The 18,151-nt window shown below is 40.1% G+C and overlaps 1 protein-coding gene across 1 annotated transcript in view; it reads right to left on the bottom strand.

Moving 5' to 3' along the window:
- pcxb (pyruvate carboxylase b) overlaps window positions 1-18,151 on the bottom strand; it is a 299,005-nt gene that overhangs the window by 269,651 nt on the left and 11,203 nt on the right. Inside the window, exons 5-7 of the mRNA XM_052091332.1 lie at window positions 15,814-15,959; window positions 12,791-12,908; window positions 12,062-12,213 (exon numbers count right to left, since the gene is read on the bottom strand). Of these exons, the coding sequence (XP_051947292.1) occupies window positions 12,062-12,213; window positions 12,791-12,908; window positions 15,814-15,959 (416 nt within the window). The remainder of the gene's footprint in view (window positions 1-12,061; window positions 12,214-12,790; window positions 12,909-15,813; window positions 15,960-18,151) is intronic.

Genomic DNA, 18,151 nt, shown 5'->3' with positions numbered 1-18,151 from the left:
GTTTCAAGATGATTATATTAGGTTTTTGTTCCTTCCTTTTAAAATGTTATTATTAAACTAAGGTGATACTGCTTGAAACCACTGTTGTGCCCTACAAATACCAAACCTAATAACTACGCCAATATTGAAACTGACAAAAATGACTTCAAAGTGTACTGTGGATTTTTTACTGTAATTTTTCACTTCGTTTTTTCATAGTTGAGCCGAACTTGTCTCTAACAGGAGAGCATAGTTTGAATTTAAATTTCAGTCATAACTCATTTTTGATAAAAATTTGCAGTTACTGCATTTTGCCTTTGCACAGCAATAAGTTGCTTTACCCAAGTTCACAAGACAAACACAGGCCTCACTGACACCTGATATTAGATTAGTCTCCAGTGAATCGAAGTGGAGAGCGCTAATTACAGGAGTAAACAGGGTCCAAAACTTTTTGTGATCGAGTGATGACTACAAAATGCAAACGGAGAAAGACAGACATCAGTTCACTATATTATGATAGACCTCAGAGGATGAACTGATGCCAACTCCAACCATAAGACATGGGATACGTGCCATTGCCTGAACCTTGGATTTAGGAAAGACCTCACCAAAATTACCAGCCGATTGAACTGCGAAGCACCTCACTGATCTCGGCCTGCATCACTTTGGACTATAATCTTAAAATGGAATACACAGACTTTCATTGAATTGCCAACAAAAGCCTTCATCAGCCAACTAACAAAGGACAATGCATCTATGTGAACTTCTGAGGTTAATCCAGGATAACTTCAAATAGATTAGTCACTAATCTTACAGTTCTTACAAAATCTTTGTTTAAACACTGACCCTTAACACTTACTTAGTTTACTCATTTTAGACCATGACTTTCACTGCACATAAATCAATATTGGCATTATATTCATGTTGTTTAGCCAGAGGGGAACTGGCCCCCACAGTGAGCCTGGTTTCTCCCAAGGTTATTTTTCTTCATTAAGTTTTGTGTTCCTTGCCACAGACGCATTCGGCTTGCTCACTGGGTTTATAAATACAATTATTATTTAATAACTACACACGATTATGACACACTTCATAATCATATTTAATCAAACTTCACATTGATGACTCTAAGACTTTATAGATACAGTATAACGGTTGAATTTTCTGTTAATGTATGATTTTCTGAAAAGCTGCTTTGAAATGATGTGTGTTGTGAAAGGCGCTATACAAATAAAAATGACGACTTGACTTTACTAGTAAATAACTTATAAATAAAATTGCAAAAAATGATAAATAAACTCTTAATTAGCACTAAATTTAACACAAAACTTTAACTTTGCGAAGAAGAATCTATAAAACATAAGATTGTGTTTTAAACTGTAGATTGGGGTTTCTTCTGATTTCTGTTAAGTCATTCAATTTTAGTAATTTATTTGCACATAAATAAATTGTTAATATATCAGCAAGAAGGAAATAACAACAGTGTATACAGTAGTCCAGCAACCACAAAATTGCATTTTCTCAGAAAAGACCAAATCAAACTAATTGTACAGTGCACAGTGAATAGGACATTTACTTATAGAGCACATGTGGATCCAGCAAGTTTTGATACAGACTCAATACACAATAAAGTGGAAGATTTTATATGAGCGGTCCACTGGAAGAAAATGCTGGATTTTCGTGAGGTTCATTTGCAGATGGTATATGATATTAGATGTACTGATATTTGCCTTGTATCATTAGACAAGACAGTTAAAAGTTACAGGGAACTGTTGAGGAGAGAGAGGGATAATGAAACACGTGAGCATCTATCATTAAACGGTGTTCTCTGATATGCAGACCATTTAAATGAGACTGTGTTGCACACCAGTCTATTATTGTAGCAACATGATGGCACATAACAACAAATTGAACTGTTACATTTTATCCACCTAGGCGATACATAGTTTGACCAAATACAGCTTGAAAAGAAAATAACAGCCTTATTGGATATTTGGAGAAGCCTATACACATATACAACCATTCAAAAGTATGGAATCATTATGAAAATTGTATGTTTTTGAAAGAAGATTATTATTTCATTCACCAAGGTTGCTTTAAATTGATCAAGAGTTACAGTAAAGACATGTATAATGTTACAAACAACTATTTATGTTTAAATATGTGTTAAAAGGAACACATTTGTGAGAATGCTGTTTGTAGACTACAGCTCAGCATTCAACACCATATTGCACTCTGGTTCTGGGCTTAAACAGCTCGCTGTGCAGCTGGATCCTGGGCTTCCTGCCAGGCAGATGCCAGGTGGTTAGAATGGGCAGCAACATCTCCTCATCACTAACCCTCAAAATTGGAGACCCGCAGGGCTGTGTTCTCAATCCACTCCTTTATTCCTTGTACACACATGTGTGGCAACACACAGCTCTAATACAATCATTAAGTTTGCTGATGATACGATGGTGGTAGGTCTGATCACTGACAATGATGAAACAGCCTACAGAGAGGAGGTACACACTCTGACACACTGGTGTCAGGAGCACAGCCTCTCCATCAACGTCAGCAAGACCAAGGAGCTTGTGGTGGACTTCAGAAGAAAAGACAGAGAACACAGCCCTATTACCATGGACGGAGAACCGTGGAGAGAGTCAGCAGTTTCAAGTTTCTCTGTATCCACATCACTGAGGAACTCGCATGGTCCGTCCACACTGAGGCCATTGTGAAGAAGGCTCACCATTGCCTCTTCTTCCTGAGATGGCTGAGGAAGTTTGGAATGAAACACCACATCCTCACATGGTCCTAAACCAGCAATGTAGAGAGCATCTTGACTGGCTGCATCACTGCCTGGTACAGCAATAGCACCACCCTCAACCGCAAAGCCCTAATAAGAGTGGTGCAAACAGCCAGACTCATCATCGGAGGTGAACTTCCCTCCCTCCAAAAGACCTACACAAGGCGGTGTGTGGGGAAAGCTCTGAGAATCATCAGAGACTCCAGCCACCTGAGCCATGTGCTGCTCTCACTGCTACCATCAGGCAGGAGGTATCGCAGCATCAGGACCCGCACCAGCCGACTACATGATAGCTTCTTCCCCCAAGCAATCAGACTTTTGAACTCTTGATAGCTCGCGATACATATATCAGCACTGCACTTTATAAACCTCAGACTGGACTCACATTTTATACTTCTCTTAATAACACAATGGCAACTGACTACATACTGACAGCTGAATGCCAACACAACACTTCATATTTATTTCCATTGATTACATGGGGTGGGGCATTGAATTGCATACAATCAAGAATACTCCATTTGCGGCAATGACACCTCGGGCATTCGAGCAGTCAGTCTATTGAGATTTTCAGGTGAAATTTATTTCCATGCTTTTTATAGCATTTCCGATAGATGTGATAATTTTTTAGAACACTCTTTTTGAACCTTAAAATCAATATGTTCAAGCTAATACCCTCAAACCCTCAAAAGTTATTCATTATTCGAAAGTCTGCTTAAAATGCCAATATCTCAGAGTGTTCTATACACAGTTGCATATGAAACTGGCATTTGGCATGTACTGAATTGAATCTGCCAGTTTCAGACCTATGAGGGGGTCTGTTTCTAAAACTATAGACTTTGTAGTTGTGCATCTGTATAACCCAAATCTCTCTTTTTCCTAGTTATATCCAGGTTATTTTATTCTTTCAAATCAGTAATGCATGGAATAGGACTTATCTCTGTCTCAAAAAAACAAAAAACAAACAAACAATAGACTTAAGGTTTCCTTGAGAATTCATTTATTATCATTTTGATGTTTTTTTTCCATTCCAAAAACAAAATTTTACTTGATTTGTATAAAGTGTACTCAATACCTCAGCAACTGGATAAAGACATTGTATTGTGATGTCCAAATATCATTAAATAGCAATTGTTCTAATAATGATAAGAAAAGTCTTGAGTACCAAATTACATTACAATGATTTTTTTAAGGATTAGGTGACACATTATTTTATTAGACTAGAGTAATAATTGCTTTGCCATTATGGAGACAACTTTTAATTTAAAATCACCCAAGACCAATGCTAATACTAGGAGTAAACTGGGCCATATAGAGCATTATACGTGAATACATTTCAGAACCATGGACAGCAGCAAACCAAAGATACGTGGCCTGCATGTGGAGCACATACAGTAAATGAGTCACAACTGAAAGCATTCAGGCCTCATCACCTGTGAGATCAAAATAACCACAGACACCCTAGTCTAATGAGTAACAAAGAGTTTAGGCATGCCAAAACAAACAAGAGCTGCTGGTGATGCTTCTATCCAAGACAGAGACTGTAATGGCATTTGTACATACAATCCATATACTCTCTATGGCCCTCAAGTCAAGTGTCATGACATAAGTCTGGTCTTTAATGGAGTATTCCACCAAGTGTCATGAGAAAAATAGCCATAGTCAAATATGAAAATATTGCCAAGAAGATGTTTGTTTTGTTTAGCCAGGAGTGTGAAAAATGTTTACCTCTCTTGATAGCTTTAAGCAATTTTAGCCACTGAATTAGACTTTCTGCAAAAGCAACACGAAATAGCATTCTCGAACAAGAAACTAACAACTAACAAACTGCTTATGATATTTAATATGCCGTTTAAAACTCTCACCTTACACATATGGGCTGCTCTGTACACTCAAAATAATTGATAGGCAGAAAGCAACTCAAAGTCTTCTAATTGGCTTATCAGTGAATCTGCTTTATCATTTTAATCTTATGAATTTGACTGAGCCTTTTACTCAGCTTACTCTGTACCTATATGCTATATCGTCCTAGGATGTTCATGAAACGCAACTCTGTCCCAGAACCTTCCAGCAGATATCATGCAAAAGACAATTCTTTGAAGCTAAGGCTTAAATGTCAAAAAATGCTGTCTTCTTAAAACACAGCCTACTTTCAGATATGAGTAATTAAGTGACCACGAGATACCATTAAAGTCCTTGAACACCGGTGTAGCTTCTGTAGGGTAGGCTATTTAACATGTCAAACTTGCAGTGAATGCAATGTATGTGGGAAGCTGATGACATGTTTTCATGGTCTCTTCGTAAAAAAGACATTCATTCACCTGTAATTTTATGATGAAGAAAATTATAAATGTAAATTATAAATGATACATTTATGTTATGCCTCAAGTTGATCACGCCATTTTGAGCTGAATATGGATATATAGCTTTCACTTGTCCTCAGTGTTGAATAACAAACAAGAATCCTTGTAAATTAAAAATTATTTTGATAATTTCAAATGAAAAGCATCTGGCATTACATCACAGGGGTCTTTAAAAATGACACTTGTCTAAATATGATTCACAGGAGAAAAAAATATATGGTAGTTCATTTAAAATTGAAAAGATTCCAGGACTAAAATGTCTACAAAGTCAGATTTTTAGACAGGCAATTAGTAGGGCAATGTGGGGCAGTACTACTGAATTTGGTGTGGGAACAAATCTGAAAAGTTCAACCCAATCTTGAGAATAACTGTCTGCAAGAAGTTATATTTTGCCACTATTGAAAAAAAATCACAGTTTTAACAAATTCATTAAATTTGACACTCTTTGTTTATTCTAACAGTTGTTATCATTAGTGTTTAGAATTTATGTGGATAATATAAATTATAAATATCTATAAAGCAGATGTGTTTAAACTGTATTAAGGTGTAACAGTATCCTGCAGGGTGACATGCTAAACAACATCCAAAAACTGTCAGAGCGATAGCGAAACAAACAGACCCAAAGTTCAAACAGTTCAAAGGATTTATTTACAAAAAATATAAGACATCACTGAGTTGTGGATGTCGAGGATCCTGGCACCGGCTGCAGCTGTGGGAAGAGATCTCTGAGAAGCACGTGCACACCATGGCCATGCAAGGGGCAATCCATGAAGAGTGTGTTCGTAGAATGAATGTGTGCATTGTGGAAGTCAGGAATAGATTTGTGGAATCCTACGTTGAAGCTTAGTGAGGTGCAGAACAACATACAGCAGGATAGGATGATCTAGCTCATGACATGTGGACAAAGACAACCAACAGATGGGCAACCAACAGATACATGAGACAGGACCAACTAGGCAGAGAGAGTGAGGTTAGATACTTCACCCCAAACAACAATCTATCAAAGATACTGAGAACACGAAGGGCTTAAGAAGGGAGGGAATTAGAGGGGAACCAGGTGTTGCTCGGCATGCTAATTAGTGGCATGATCAGTGTTCCCCTGGGAACAATGTTCCTATGAAACACTGATCATGCATATGCCGGCCACACCTGCAAGACTTGTTGAAGAGAAAATACATACAAAACATAAAAAACAAACTGAAAAAACTCACCAAATCACCGTGACAAATACAGCCTTTTTAAAATCATATTATAACGATTGTGCATGTACTTCTTCGACTTGTTATTAATTGAGAGAATACATGGAATAGTTGTAATTATTTATTTGTAACACCGCAGGACTGTTATATTACCTCCCTAAATCAAAAGTTGAATAAAAATTGTGAAAAACTTAAAACCAAAAATACTAATTACAGTATCTAATAATACACTTTCTGGGTGCCTGAGTAGCTCAGCAAGTAAAGATACTGACTACCACACCTACAGTTGCAAGTTCAAATACAGGGCATGCAGAGTGACTCCAGTCAGGCTTCCTAACAGGGGTGGACTGGTTTGAGAAACTGGCCTGGGATTTTACATAGAGACTGGTCCAAAAGGGGGGGGGTCGCTGTCCTTTTCTACATATCGCTGCCCCCTTTGACATATCGTAGCACCATTTTATGGCACGTTTTGCATAACGCAGCAGCTCATTTCAACATATCGCAGCCCATTTGGCCCTGTTTCGTGGCTGACCCACCGGGTTCTCCCAATGACCAGTCTGCCCCTGCTCCCTAAGCAACCAATTGGACCAGTTGCTAGGGTGGGTAGAGTCACATTGGGATAACCTCCTCATGGACACTATAATGCAGTTCGCATTGTGTGTGATGAGTTGTGCGTGGATAATAGCGCAAGCCTCCACATGCGCTAGGTCTCCGCGGTAACACGCTCAACAAGACAGGTGATAAGATGCACGGATTGACTGTCTCAGACGTGGAGGCAACTGAGATCCGAGAGAGCAATCAGAGGCTAAAGCAAGCATATCAGCTTATGCAGATAATTAATAAAAACTGTCAGGTTTTTTAAGTAGGCACAGAACACATTTAATTACTGCTGGGGTTACTAGTTGTCTGTATAAATTAAATCTTAATCACTTTACTACTGAGAATACAAGAAAAATAAGTAATTATAGGGTAATGTAAGGTAGGTACATTTCAGTTTTTGTAAAAAAAATTCCAAAAGCATTAATTGAAATGTAGAAAGCAGTTTCAATTAAATACCGCCACCTGTGTAAATGTATTAATATTCAAGGTGTACAGGGAAACGACTGTAGACATGCAACATCAGCTTGCCAGGTTTCATCAAGCCAAAGAAGAGAACAATGAATCGATCCCGTCTTTTGCACCTGCCCAATATTGATTTATCCTGTCTCTCCATCTTTTTCTGTCATCCCTTGATCACTCTCTCTCTCTCTCTCTCTCTCTCACACACACACACACACACTGTCTCTTGTTTTCACTCTCTCTTTACCTTTTCTCAACTCCTGCCAGCATAACTAATAACATTTCAAAGGATGATACATACAGATTTGACTGAGGCAAGTGACTCATCAAAACTGACAGCATGTGGTTTATCAACAGATTGGAATTGTTAACCGACACACGCACACCTTGTAATCAATGGGTGGCGAGTCCATCTCTAAAATCTGTGATCCTTTTGTCACTAACATCTAAGTTAGTGGAGATATCTAGAGTGTGTGTGTGTGTGTGTGTGTGTGTGTGTGTGTGTGTGTGCATGCAAGAATTTGCAGATCAACACAGATTCTTCCCTACAAATATAAACACTTGCCCAGAAAGCATCAGGAGTGTTTCCCCTTTTCTTTTTCCTTCCAATCATAGACTACTGACTTTCCACTGGAAGCTTCTGACATCGAAGAACTCTTTTCATTGTAATAGTCAAAGTATCTCTTTACCATCCTTATTTCTGTCATTCTTCTCATTTTCATAATGGCCATCACACAGTGCCATGGTGTTATTCACGGTAATCACTTCACAGTATTTAGTTCTGCTGAAGCAGCGATTATTTGACTTCAAATAAAAAGAAATAAGCCCAGTTTTAGCAACGGAACCCCACAAGAAAGGAGGAAGCTGGGACCGGCTTGACAAACACATAGACAGGTAACTTACTGTTCCACTCATCTCTATAGATTGTATGCTGTTGGATCTACGGTGCATATCAGCGACTTTCTCCTTCTCTGCATGGCAGTGCAGCTTTGCCCCTGGGCGCTTCGACAGCGCTTCTAAAAGAGAATATTTTCTTAAAAGAGCAATACACAGCGGCATTGAACATCCTTTTCAGGACGCGTCTTTATAAAGATGCCCTTCCGCCCCTCTGTAGTTCCTGGATGTGGTCGATTTCTCTTCGCTCCTGACGGTCACAGACGCTGTCTCGTGTGTCTATGCAGCGATCACACTGAGGAAGCATTTGTGGATGGTTCGTGTTCTCACTACGAGAAACTCACCATGGCAATTTTGGCCCCTTTCCTTCTTAAAGAGGAACGGCACTCCAGCCGCCCCCCCCCCCCCATGACGCTCCTTCTTCCCACTGGATAGTGGACGACCCAGCTGGCAATGGAGGCGATTTGGGGATGGCAGCGGGCTCCGTTTCACAACCAGTCTGCTTACTCATTCGAGCCCCCCGAGCTGGACGATGAGTTTGCCGCTGCATCGCAGAGCTTTCTGGCTTCTGATATGAAAGACTCGGGCAGACGATGGCTACCCTCGTGGTCCAGGAATGTCATCTCTGGCTGAAGTTTGGTCTATTGCGCAACAATGTGGAGGACTTCACCCAGCAGTTCACAGTGGTGAAGAAACAGACGGAGGCCATTTCCCACATCATGACCCGCCGCTGCACCAGCACCGCTGCACCAGCTCCATTTGCTCGCCGAGGGCATCCTCCTGCAGCTTCCAGATGACAGCCAGCTCCGCCCCAACCTGTGCCCAACCTCAGCCCCAGCGTCAAGTGCCCCGCAGGAAACTCACGCCTCCCGTCTCCCGAACGTCCTTGAGGATCTTGAAGGCTCCAAAGCGTTCCTTAGACGCATGACCCAGGGAATGAGACGTTTGCTCTGGAGCTGGTAAGTAGACCACTCCGTCCCCTGGTAGAGGGCCAGGAGGAGAATCTTCAGTTCAAGGTATTTTCTTTGCCGCACCCCCTTCGGGCTGCGGTACCCACTTTTTCAATAAGAGCAATTTCCTCTTTCCCTGGGTCACCTGAGCTGCAAATGCTGTTCTCACGGCAACCCGGTGGCACACTTCAGCAGTCCCGGCATTCTGACGAGTCCAGAGGATGCGCTTTTGTCTCCTGACGCCACGCTACCTGCCTGTGTTTTCTCAGGTCCGTGCTGGTAGAACTCGGTAATGTGGAACAACGGACCTGGTGTACCGCTTGTGCCTAGCGCCTTTCCCCTCCACTGAGGCAATCATGTGCGCTCTTATCCAAGGAGATCCCACTAACTCCCTAGCCCTCTGGTCCGTGAATTCAGCAGAGGAATTCCCAAACCAGACCCACTACGGGTACTAAAATTACTCTGTACTGGAATAGGTGCTCCACAGGATGGGCCCTTGTGTGGATTAATCCCACTGTGTATATTTTCCATGGTACGGTCCCCCTACGGGCGGACCCGCATCTCCCTTGGGCAATCCCACCTGCCCCCCGGTCACCGTGTTTGTAGCAACTCCTCCCTGAAGTATTCCGCCACTCTTTACCTCCCCCCAGCCTGGGCAGGTGGTGGTCTCTGCAGGGTATTTAACCCCAAAAAGAATAGGAATTGGAATAGAACGCGTTCCCCATGCGTGTGATAGGGTTAAGATGGCCTGCTCCCATGCTTGGCACGTCGCTTTGTTCCCCCCTTCGGGGTGCCGGGAACCTGAAAAGTTTATGATGATTTTATGGGGATTGGGGACAGGTACATGCAGTCTGAGGCAGCCTGTCGCTTGGCACACAACTGCCTGCCCACACCTGCGTCAGCAGCGCACGTACACGGTTCAGCTCATGGTGTGATTGAATAGGGACCCCTAGTGTCTCTTCATTCAACACAATGTCGAAGTGAGAGACAGACAGGGAACGTCTAGGTTACTGTCATAACCTCCGTTCCCTGATGGAGGGAACGAGATGTTGTGTCCCCCAGGCCATGACGCCAAACCTCATTCTTGGCTCCTCAGTGCAAAACCTGAATGGTGAGATGCACGATTCCCTCCTTTTATACCCGTATGTCCGTATACTACATTGGCCGTGTTTCCACTATCGGGCCACATGAGCGCGTGCTAGTGTTTGCCAGTTTGTCTTCTGTCACTTCCGGGGCTTCATCATGCCTCCTCTTGGCTACCTCTGGGCCAACAGCCAATGGCCAGCTGATTACCCTTGGGTGAAACAAGGCCAACTGGGGATTGAGGTGATGTCAATGTCAAAGGCGGAGTTTCGCTGAGTCAGGTCAACACCAAGATCGCCAAACTTGCCAGGTTGTGTATCTAGCGTTTCAGGTTCTGGAAACATTTTAACATTTGTGGGCACAGTATAAATCAGTTAAAATGCAACGAACAAAGCGGTGCCAAATGGGATAACATTCCATGGTTCGTGATCATGGACTGTGTGTTGGGACATCGTCCTGCTGTTAGTGGAGAGACCAATCGGAAAACAATGGCAGTTACAGTCGTTGAGTTGTTAACGCTAACTTATCTTCAGATCTAGCTAATGTTTACATATGATATAAAATCGATATTCTGGATAGCTAGATAACATGATACCTCAGCTTGAGCTTCCCTCTTGGTTGTGAAATAACCTTGGTGTGTGTGATGTTGGCACCAGGGCGGCATATTAAGGGCAGATTTAGGGCAAAGCTGTGGGGCTATTGGCCCGATGGTGGGAATGCAGGCCGATTTTAGTCTTGCAGCTCAAGGTCCGAGGCTACTGGCCCCGTCTGGCCAATTGATAGCCCTGGCTAACACTGGCCTGACAGTGGAAAAGCGGCTGATAGGATCTTGGTCTTGGCAGAATAGATTTTCTATGCTGCTGCTGCAGCAGAGCAAGTACGGAGACTAGCTACTGCTAGAAAATACACAGAAATACAGAGTTAAGCAGAGCTAAGCATGTGGACATGTTGCTGCTGCTGCACAATTCGAAAAAGAAAACAAAATGCAAGACATGTTGTATCGAGCATGTATGACATGCTGCTGAACAAATAGAGAAACAATACCTATGTAGCAGATCAAGGAGGTGGGTTTCAGAGATAAAAACTAGCAGCGCACTGCTAGTCAAACTGGCTTATATACAAAAACGAACCATTTAAATGTTAGACAAAGAGAGAGAGATTTTAGTTGATTGGCTACCTGATTACATGTCAAAGGATCAATCAGCTTACACCATGCGAGCCAATTGACTTAACATGCCACCTGTGTGCAAGCCGGTTGGCTAACAGAAAACAAGTTCAAAGAACCCATCAGCATGAGAGAAAAAAATAGATTGGTAAATGGCATATATCCATAATGACAAAAAATCACTGAGAATAATATCAGTTGTTTCACTCCTTCATCATTGCCTCCACCTGTCACTATTGAACACATCAATAAATAAAGCTCAACCTTCACTGTGACATAGCCTTTTTAAAAAGACCAGCACTGAGCGCTAACATATGCTAATCATTCAGTACACACATTCTGCACAGGAGTCTGAGAAATCTGGGCCGGGGTGCCATTCCTTGAGGGTGTGTGTGTGTGTGACCAGGCATAATGAAGTGAGAGAAGGTATATAACTTTGAGTTGATTGACTCATACTGTCATGCCGTCTCCAAGGCAAGTTCAAGGGGCTATGTTGCTAACAGAAAAAAGTGTGCATGTGTGTGTAAGCTAGGTCTTAGGTTGTGGATGCATTTGTATTCCATATATATCAGTGTGTGTGTGAGTACCTGTTTGGCCAAGATGACCGAGTCTGAGGTCAGTCTGTCTCTGAGGCGAGGGTCTAGCTGAGCAGCAGGAGCGATCTCCACAACTTTCTGATGTCTTCTCTGGATAGAGCAATCCCTCTCATAAAGATGAATAACATTTCCATATTTATCACCTGAGACGGAAAGAGAAAATTATAAATAAAGGGAAAAGGATGAAGAGACAAGGAGAGAGAAATGTTTAAGTTTCCCTGTCTTAAACTGATCTCCAACAGTAGAACCAGCTTCTTCTTTCAACATGCAGTGTTTTCTGATACTCTTCTTTAATTTAAAGTTAATTGCAGGAAGAATATTTCAGCTTGAGAGTATGTCTGCATGGGTTTGGGATTAGATTCATAAAGGATAACTAGAAGGCAGTCAGAAAATAAGTAAAAAGAATATGTGATTGTGTTTATCTGATAGCGAGAGTGAGAAAGAGACAGCATGTAGTTGGTATTCCCTGGACACACACAGAGTCATTTTCTGTTAACAAGCCCAATTCATTTCCAGCTGTATGTTATCTATGCACTGGGTTCCAGATGAACAAATAACATCTAATGAGCCAAAATACTCAGCTATAATAGCTGCAATACACCATAGAGAAGCTAATAGATCATAGTAAGCATAGTAAACAAAGGTGCACACACCTACTAGAGACTTACAGACAAATTGTCTTGAAAGTACAAAAGAAAACCCCACACAAATTATACTCACCAAGAATTTGCACTTCAATGTGTCGTGGTTTCTCGATGAACTTTTCAACAAAGAGAGCACCATTGCCGAAAGCAGCCAGAGCCTCTGAGTATGCTCTCTGATAATTTTCCTCTAGTTCCTGCAAATCAATAACAAAATCTATTTAGTATTACAATAATCAAAACGATGACCAAAAATGCTCATGGTAAACATGACTTATTAATCAGTATAAAGTATAGGTTATTTATTCATTAAAACAGTAGACATGTATTCCACTATAAGTTCAGTTAGTTTTGTTCATCACTGTTTGTAGTACTAGGCCTGCTATTCAAGTCTTCTTTTTAATCTGTATCTCTAATTTAAAGTTGGCCATAGTTTGTGAAAGGGATCCTTTGATGTGAATGTCTTATAAACTGAAATTAAATCCAAAATATCAGGGAATAAAAGGCAAGCAACCTATTATTTGTGGAATAGCGACCACAATTCCAAACTAGACATTTATTTGACTTTTTCTCCTGTGTAGTAGGTCAAGATATAAAATTAACTGTCTTTAGAAACCACGAGGCAGAACATTTAACAGTTGTTGTCTCGCAGTGTCTTATAGACTCAGGCAATAAATACTAAAGACTTGTCACAAGTGGCAATAAATACAGAAAATGGACTATGTACAGCTAGCAAAGTGTCAAATGGAGGACAGTGAGAATATATTGTACTGAAATACAATGGATAAGCAGTAATAAAATAAGAAAGCATAGACAGACATAAAACAAACAATATACACAATCCTGATTTCCACTGAGGATGGAGCCGTTAACAGTTTTATTGGTCTAGGGTTATAATAAATTGCAGGTACAGTATTTGACTAGCGCAGGGTACTGCTGGCCATTACTAAAGGCACTGCTGTTAAAAATCCTGAAACGTGTTCAATTCCAAGTTTTTTTTTTGTTTGTTTGTTTTGTTTTTTTGGAGTCAAACAGCTGTTGGAGTCAATGGAATTGACTCCAAGACTCAATTTATTTTTAATCAGGGCAGTGATTCAGAACCATTGCCAGGGATGACCATTAGGGGGCAATGCCTTCACAAGTAATATACTGTGAACTCCCAAAATTCCTTGTCAGGCATAAGGCGAAAAATCAATGGAAACAGGCCCAGCTCCAGCTCTAAGATGTAAGGTGGGCTATTGGACCCTCCGGGTTGGCTGAACAGGTGGAGAGGTGCATGTGGGTGTGGTTGTCAAGGTAGGCTGAGCTCTTTACTGGGTGGGCCAGGCCCCCCTGTAGAGCCGGCCTGAATGGAAATATAAAAATCCTTATTAATTTTCACTCAAATATAGCTTCTGATTGTTGTTCCATGATATAACTTTTTTGTAACTGCTGGTATAGGATCAGTTTCTCCTACTAAAATTAAAACCCTAACTATTAATGGGCCATTGTTTTTTGTAATTTGGAATTACTTTCCAATCAACTTCCCAGGAAAAAAACAAAATTTTATGTAGGCAGTCTGACATGTCAACCTGTATTAGAAATGGTGTGAGTTTGGAGCATTTAAACAATGGTGAGCGGAAAGAGTTTGGAAAATAATGAACATGGCTCAATTCGGAATCGCATTCTACCTTACAAGAGTACAGTATATTATAACTCATATAGAAGTCTTTGGCTAAAAACAAAAAGAACACTGGCTATGTTAAGACTATTTTACTAATGTAACATAATTGTCTCACTTAGCTCTTTATTAGGAACACTATGGTCCTAGTATATTTCCAGACATGGTGTTCAGCTGTTGTACCCCATCCACCTCAAGTTTCAACGTTTTGTGCATTCTGAGATGCTATTCTGCTCACTACAATTGTACAGAGCAGTTATCGGAGTTACCGTAGCCTTTCTGTCAGCTTGAACCAGTCTGGCCAGTGCCCGTTGACCTCTCTCATCAATAAGGTGTTTCCATCCATAGAACAGATCCTCACTGGATGTTTTTTGTTTTTGGTACAATTCTGAGTAAACTCTAGAGACTGTTGTGTGTGAAAATCCCAGGAGATCAGCAGTTACAGAAATACTGAAACCAGCCCGTCTGGCACCAACAATCATGCCATAGTCGAAATCACTGAGATAATTTATTTTCCCTATTCTGATGGTTGATGTGAAAATTAATTGTAGCTCCTGACCTGTATCTGCATGATATTATGCATTGCACTGCTGCCACACGATTGGTTGAATAGATAATTGCATGAATAAGTTAGTGTATACGTGTTCCTAATGAAGATTTCAGTGAGTGTAGATACGGCAACAGTATTAAGTTATAGCATACATGCAATTACAAACAGCCAAAGTTTTGAAAGTGTATAGACTGTACGTGAAGTCAACCTATAAATTCAATCTTTCATTGCACTTTAATGTAAATGTAATGCTATGTAGTGTAGCGATATTTAATGTTCGACACCAAAGCTTTTACACCATTGTAAAAGTGTTCATCACCTAATTTGTGACGACCTTCTCAGTGGTCGAGCAGCACTAAAACATTAATGTTGCTGGCCAGAATACTTTCCACAACATGTCTGAAGTTGTTGAGGATGGGAGAGTTCATCCCAGCCTCTTTGAGTCTCTTCAAGTATTGTTAGGACACTATTATTCAGGTATAAACACTCTCCTCTGTTAAATTTGATGTTTTTATGTTTAAGGAATGTATACCAAGTAACTTATATAAAAATATAAGTTTCAAGTGGATATTGACATTTGGGACTAGGTCGATGAATCTGACCGTTAATCATTAACTTGTGTAGACATGCAGATTCTGGAGGCGGGGTTTCCTGAACACTCAATAAGGCTTGAGAGGAGCACACTTACCTTGTGGGCAGTGGTTTACCTTGAATGGTTAAATTGGGATTTTAAAAAAATACATCTACCACTGTAGTCGATGTTATACATCAGAGGGTTAATAACACTGAGCAATTCATTATTAAGTGTTTTGTTTTTTCTCTTGAAAAATGTGATGGTGCTGCTTCCCACATATTTAATTGTTTTGCCTTCAAGCTTAAAAAATACACAGACCTCATAATTTCTGACCACCCTCATGCCACGGCCTCCTCCTCCATATGCAGCTTTGAAGATGATGGGAAAGTCGTATGTTTCAGCAAATTCCCGAGCATCTTGCAAAGAGGAGATGGGAGAGTTTGTCCCTGGAACCACTGGGACACCTTCACACACAAAAACACACACATACATTCAATAACTTACTAAATGTTTTATATGCAAGTCACTCAAATTAGAAATTGGAGATTCAAATTCACATAAAACATGAAATCCAAGTTCAATTTTATTAAAATGACATAATTTTCATTGTTAGGTGATATATTCTGGTACATATAGGTAATATGCTGAGTAAGATAAGCTATCTTACTCAGCATATTACCTATATGTACCAGAATATATCTTACTCAGCATATTACCTATATGTACCAGAATATATCTTACTCAGCATATTACCTATATGTACCAGAATATATCTTACTCAGCATATTACCTATATGTACCAGAATATATCTTACTCAGCATATTACCTATATGTACCAGAATATATCTTACTCAGCATATTACCTATATGTACCAGAATATATCACCTAACAATGAAAATTATGTCATTATTAATTTACCTTCATAAACTTCCAAACCTGCATGACTTTCTTTCCTCCGGTGAACACAAAAGGAGATATTAAGCAGAATGTGAAGGGCTGCCTCAGTCACCATCAGGCTTGGGGAGTAACAGAATACTTGTAATTGTTATATGTAATCAGGATACAAATATGGGTAACTGCAGTTACTTTTGGTAAAAATTGGGATTACTAGTAGGATTCAAATGTTTCATTTATAACTAAAGATACAAAAGATCCTCCTAACATAAAATTATATAATCTGCTGCTTGCTTTAAATTGGTTCAGGTATGATCAGATGTGTGCTCAACATCTCTTCATCTTTCTCAAGACTCAAATGAGTCAGGAGCACAACTTACTGTCGCATGCGCAAATAACCCATATAACCATGGAGTGGTGGTGGTGTAGTGGCTAAAGCACAGGGCTGTTAATCAGAAGGTCGCAGGTTCTAAACCCATGACCACCACCATTGTGTCCTTGAGCAAGGCACTTAACTCCAGGTTGCTCTGGGGGGATTGTCCCTGTAATAATTGCACTGTAAGTCGCTTTGGATAAAAGTGTCTGCCAAATGCATAAATGTAAATGTAACCCCTGTCTCACATCACCATTGTGCTCTCAAGGCAAACAAGGTCAAACCATTTAAAGACCTGTTTCATCGCGATGAACACTCAAAAAAAATATTATTTTCATGGAAACTTTGACATTCTTGTCTATTCAAAGGAGAAAATTGAACAAAAATACAATTCAGTGCTATTACACAGCTGTGAAGATGCACTCATTTTCCAAGGACCCAACATATAATGTAAAGAAGTATTTAAAGGCAAGAAGACCCACATGACAATCTTCACATTAGTTAGGTTAGCTAAATCACACGAGCTAACATGATTTAGCTAACCTAACTAACGTGAGGCCTGCACAGATACATGGGATGTCTACTGTCAAAATGTCACTTCACCTCTCATTTCGATCATAACTTCAGTTGGAACTCTAAAGTTGTTCTCTGAAATACTTTTGTGATGTACGGGATGAAGTACTAGCAATAGGGACAGCATATTTTTATTATTATTAAAATATGTAATTTGTAAACATAAATACCAATTGTTAAAAATAAAAAATTGTATTAAGTACTGTTTTAGTTGAATTTGATACTTATTATAAATGTATTGTTGATAACAGTTCAAAAGTATGGGTGAGGGAGAAATTCTGGCAAATGTAACATTTCAAATCTCATAGAGTGTATGAATAAGTAAAGACACACTACAAATTCTTTAAAACTAGAATTTCTGTTTTGTTTTTGTTTTTTTTTTAATTAAAATCCTCATTAAAAGGTACCTGTTATGTACACCTTGTCTTGTTTCACTGTTGCCCTTTTTGTTTGCCATTTTTGTCACTTTTGCACTCCTTAGTTTTTCACTTTTGTCCCTTGTTTAACTCCATAGTCTCCTTGTTAGCGTTCGTGTTCTCTGTCATTGTTTTCACCTGCCCTTGTTAATTTGCCTTTGGTTTCTGTTAATCACCTTGTCATCTAGTTTGTGTTCTGTTTGTTCATTGGCCCCTTTGTCCCATGTTTTTGTATTTAAACCCTGTCTGTTTGTTCAGTCTCTGTCAGTCGTTGAATGTTTGTGAATGTTGTTACCCTGGTCTGTGGTCCCTGCCCGAGTTCTCTATTTATGTTTATTTCCCCACTTAGGGTTTTCCTTTGTGTTTTTGTTAACAATAAAGTAAGCTTCGTCTGCCTT

The sequence above is a fragment of the Xyrauchen texanus genome, chromosome 2, assembly GCF_025860055.1.
Source record: "Xyrauchen texanus isolate HMW12.3.18 chromosome 2, RBS_HiC_50CHRs, whole genome shotgun sequence".
NCBI lineage: Eukaryota > Metazoa > Chordata > Actinopteri > Cypriniformes > Catostomidae > Xyrauchen > Xyrauchen texanus.
The sequence above is the reverse complement of the archived record's forward strand: the minus strand, read 5'-3'. Positions and strand labels throughout refer to the sequence as shown.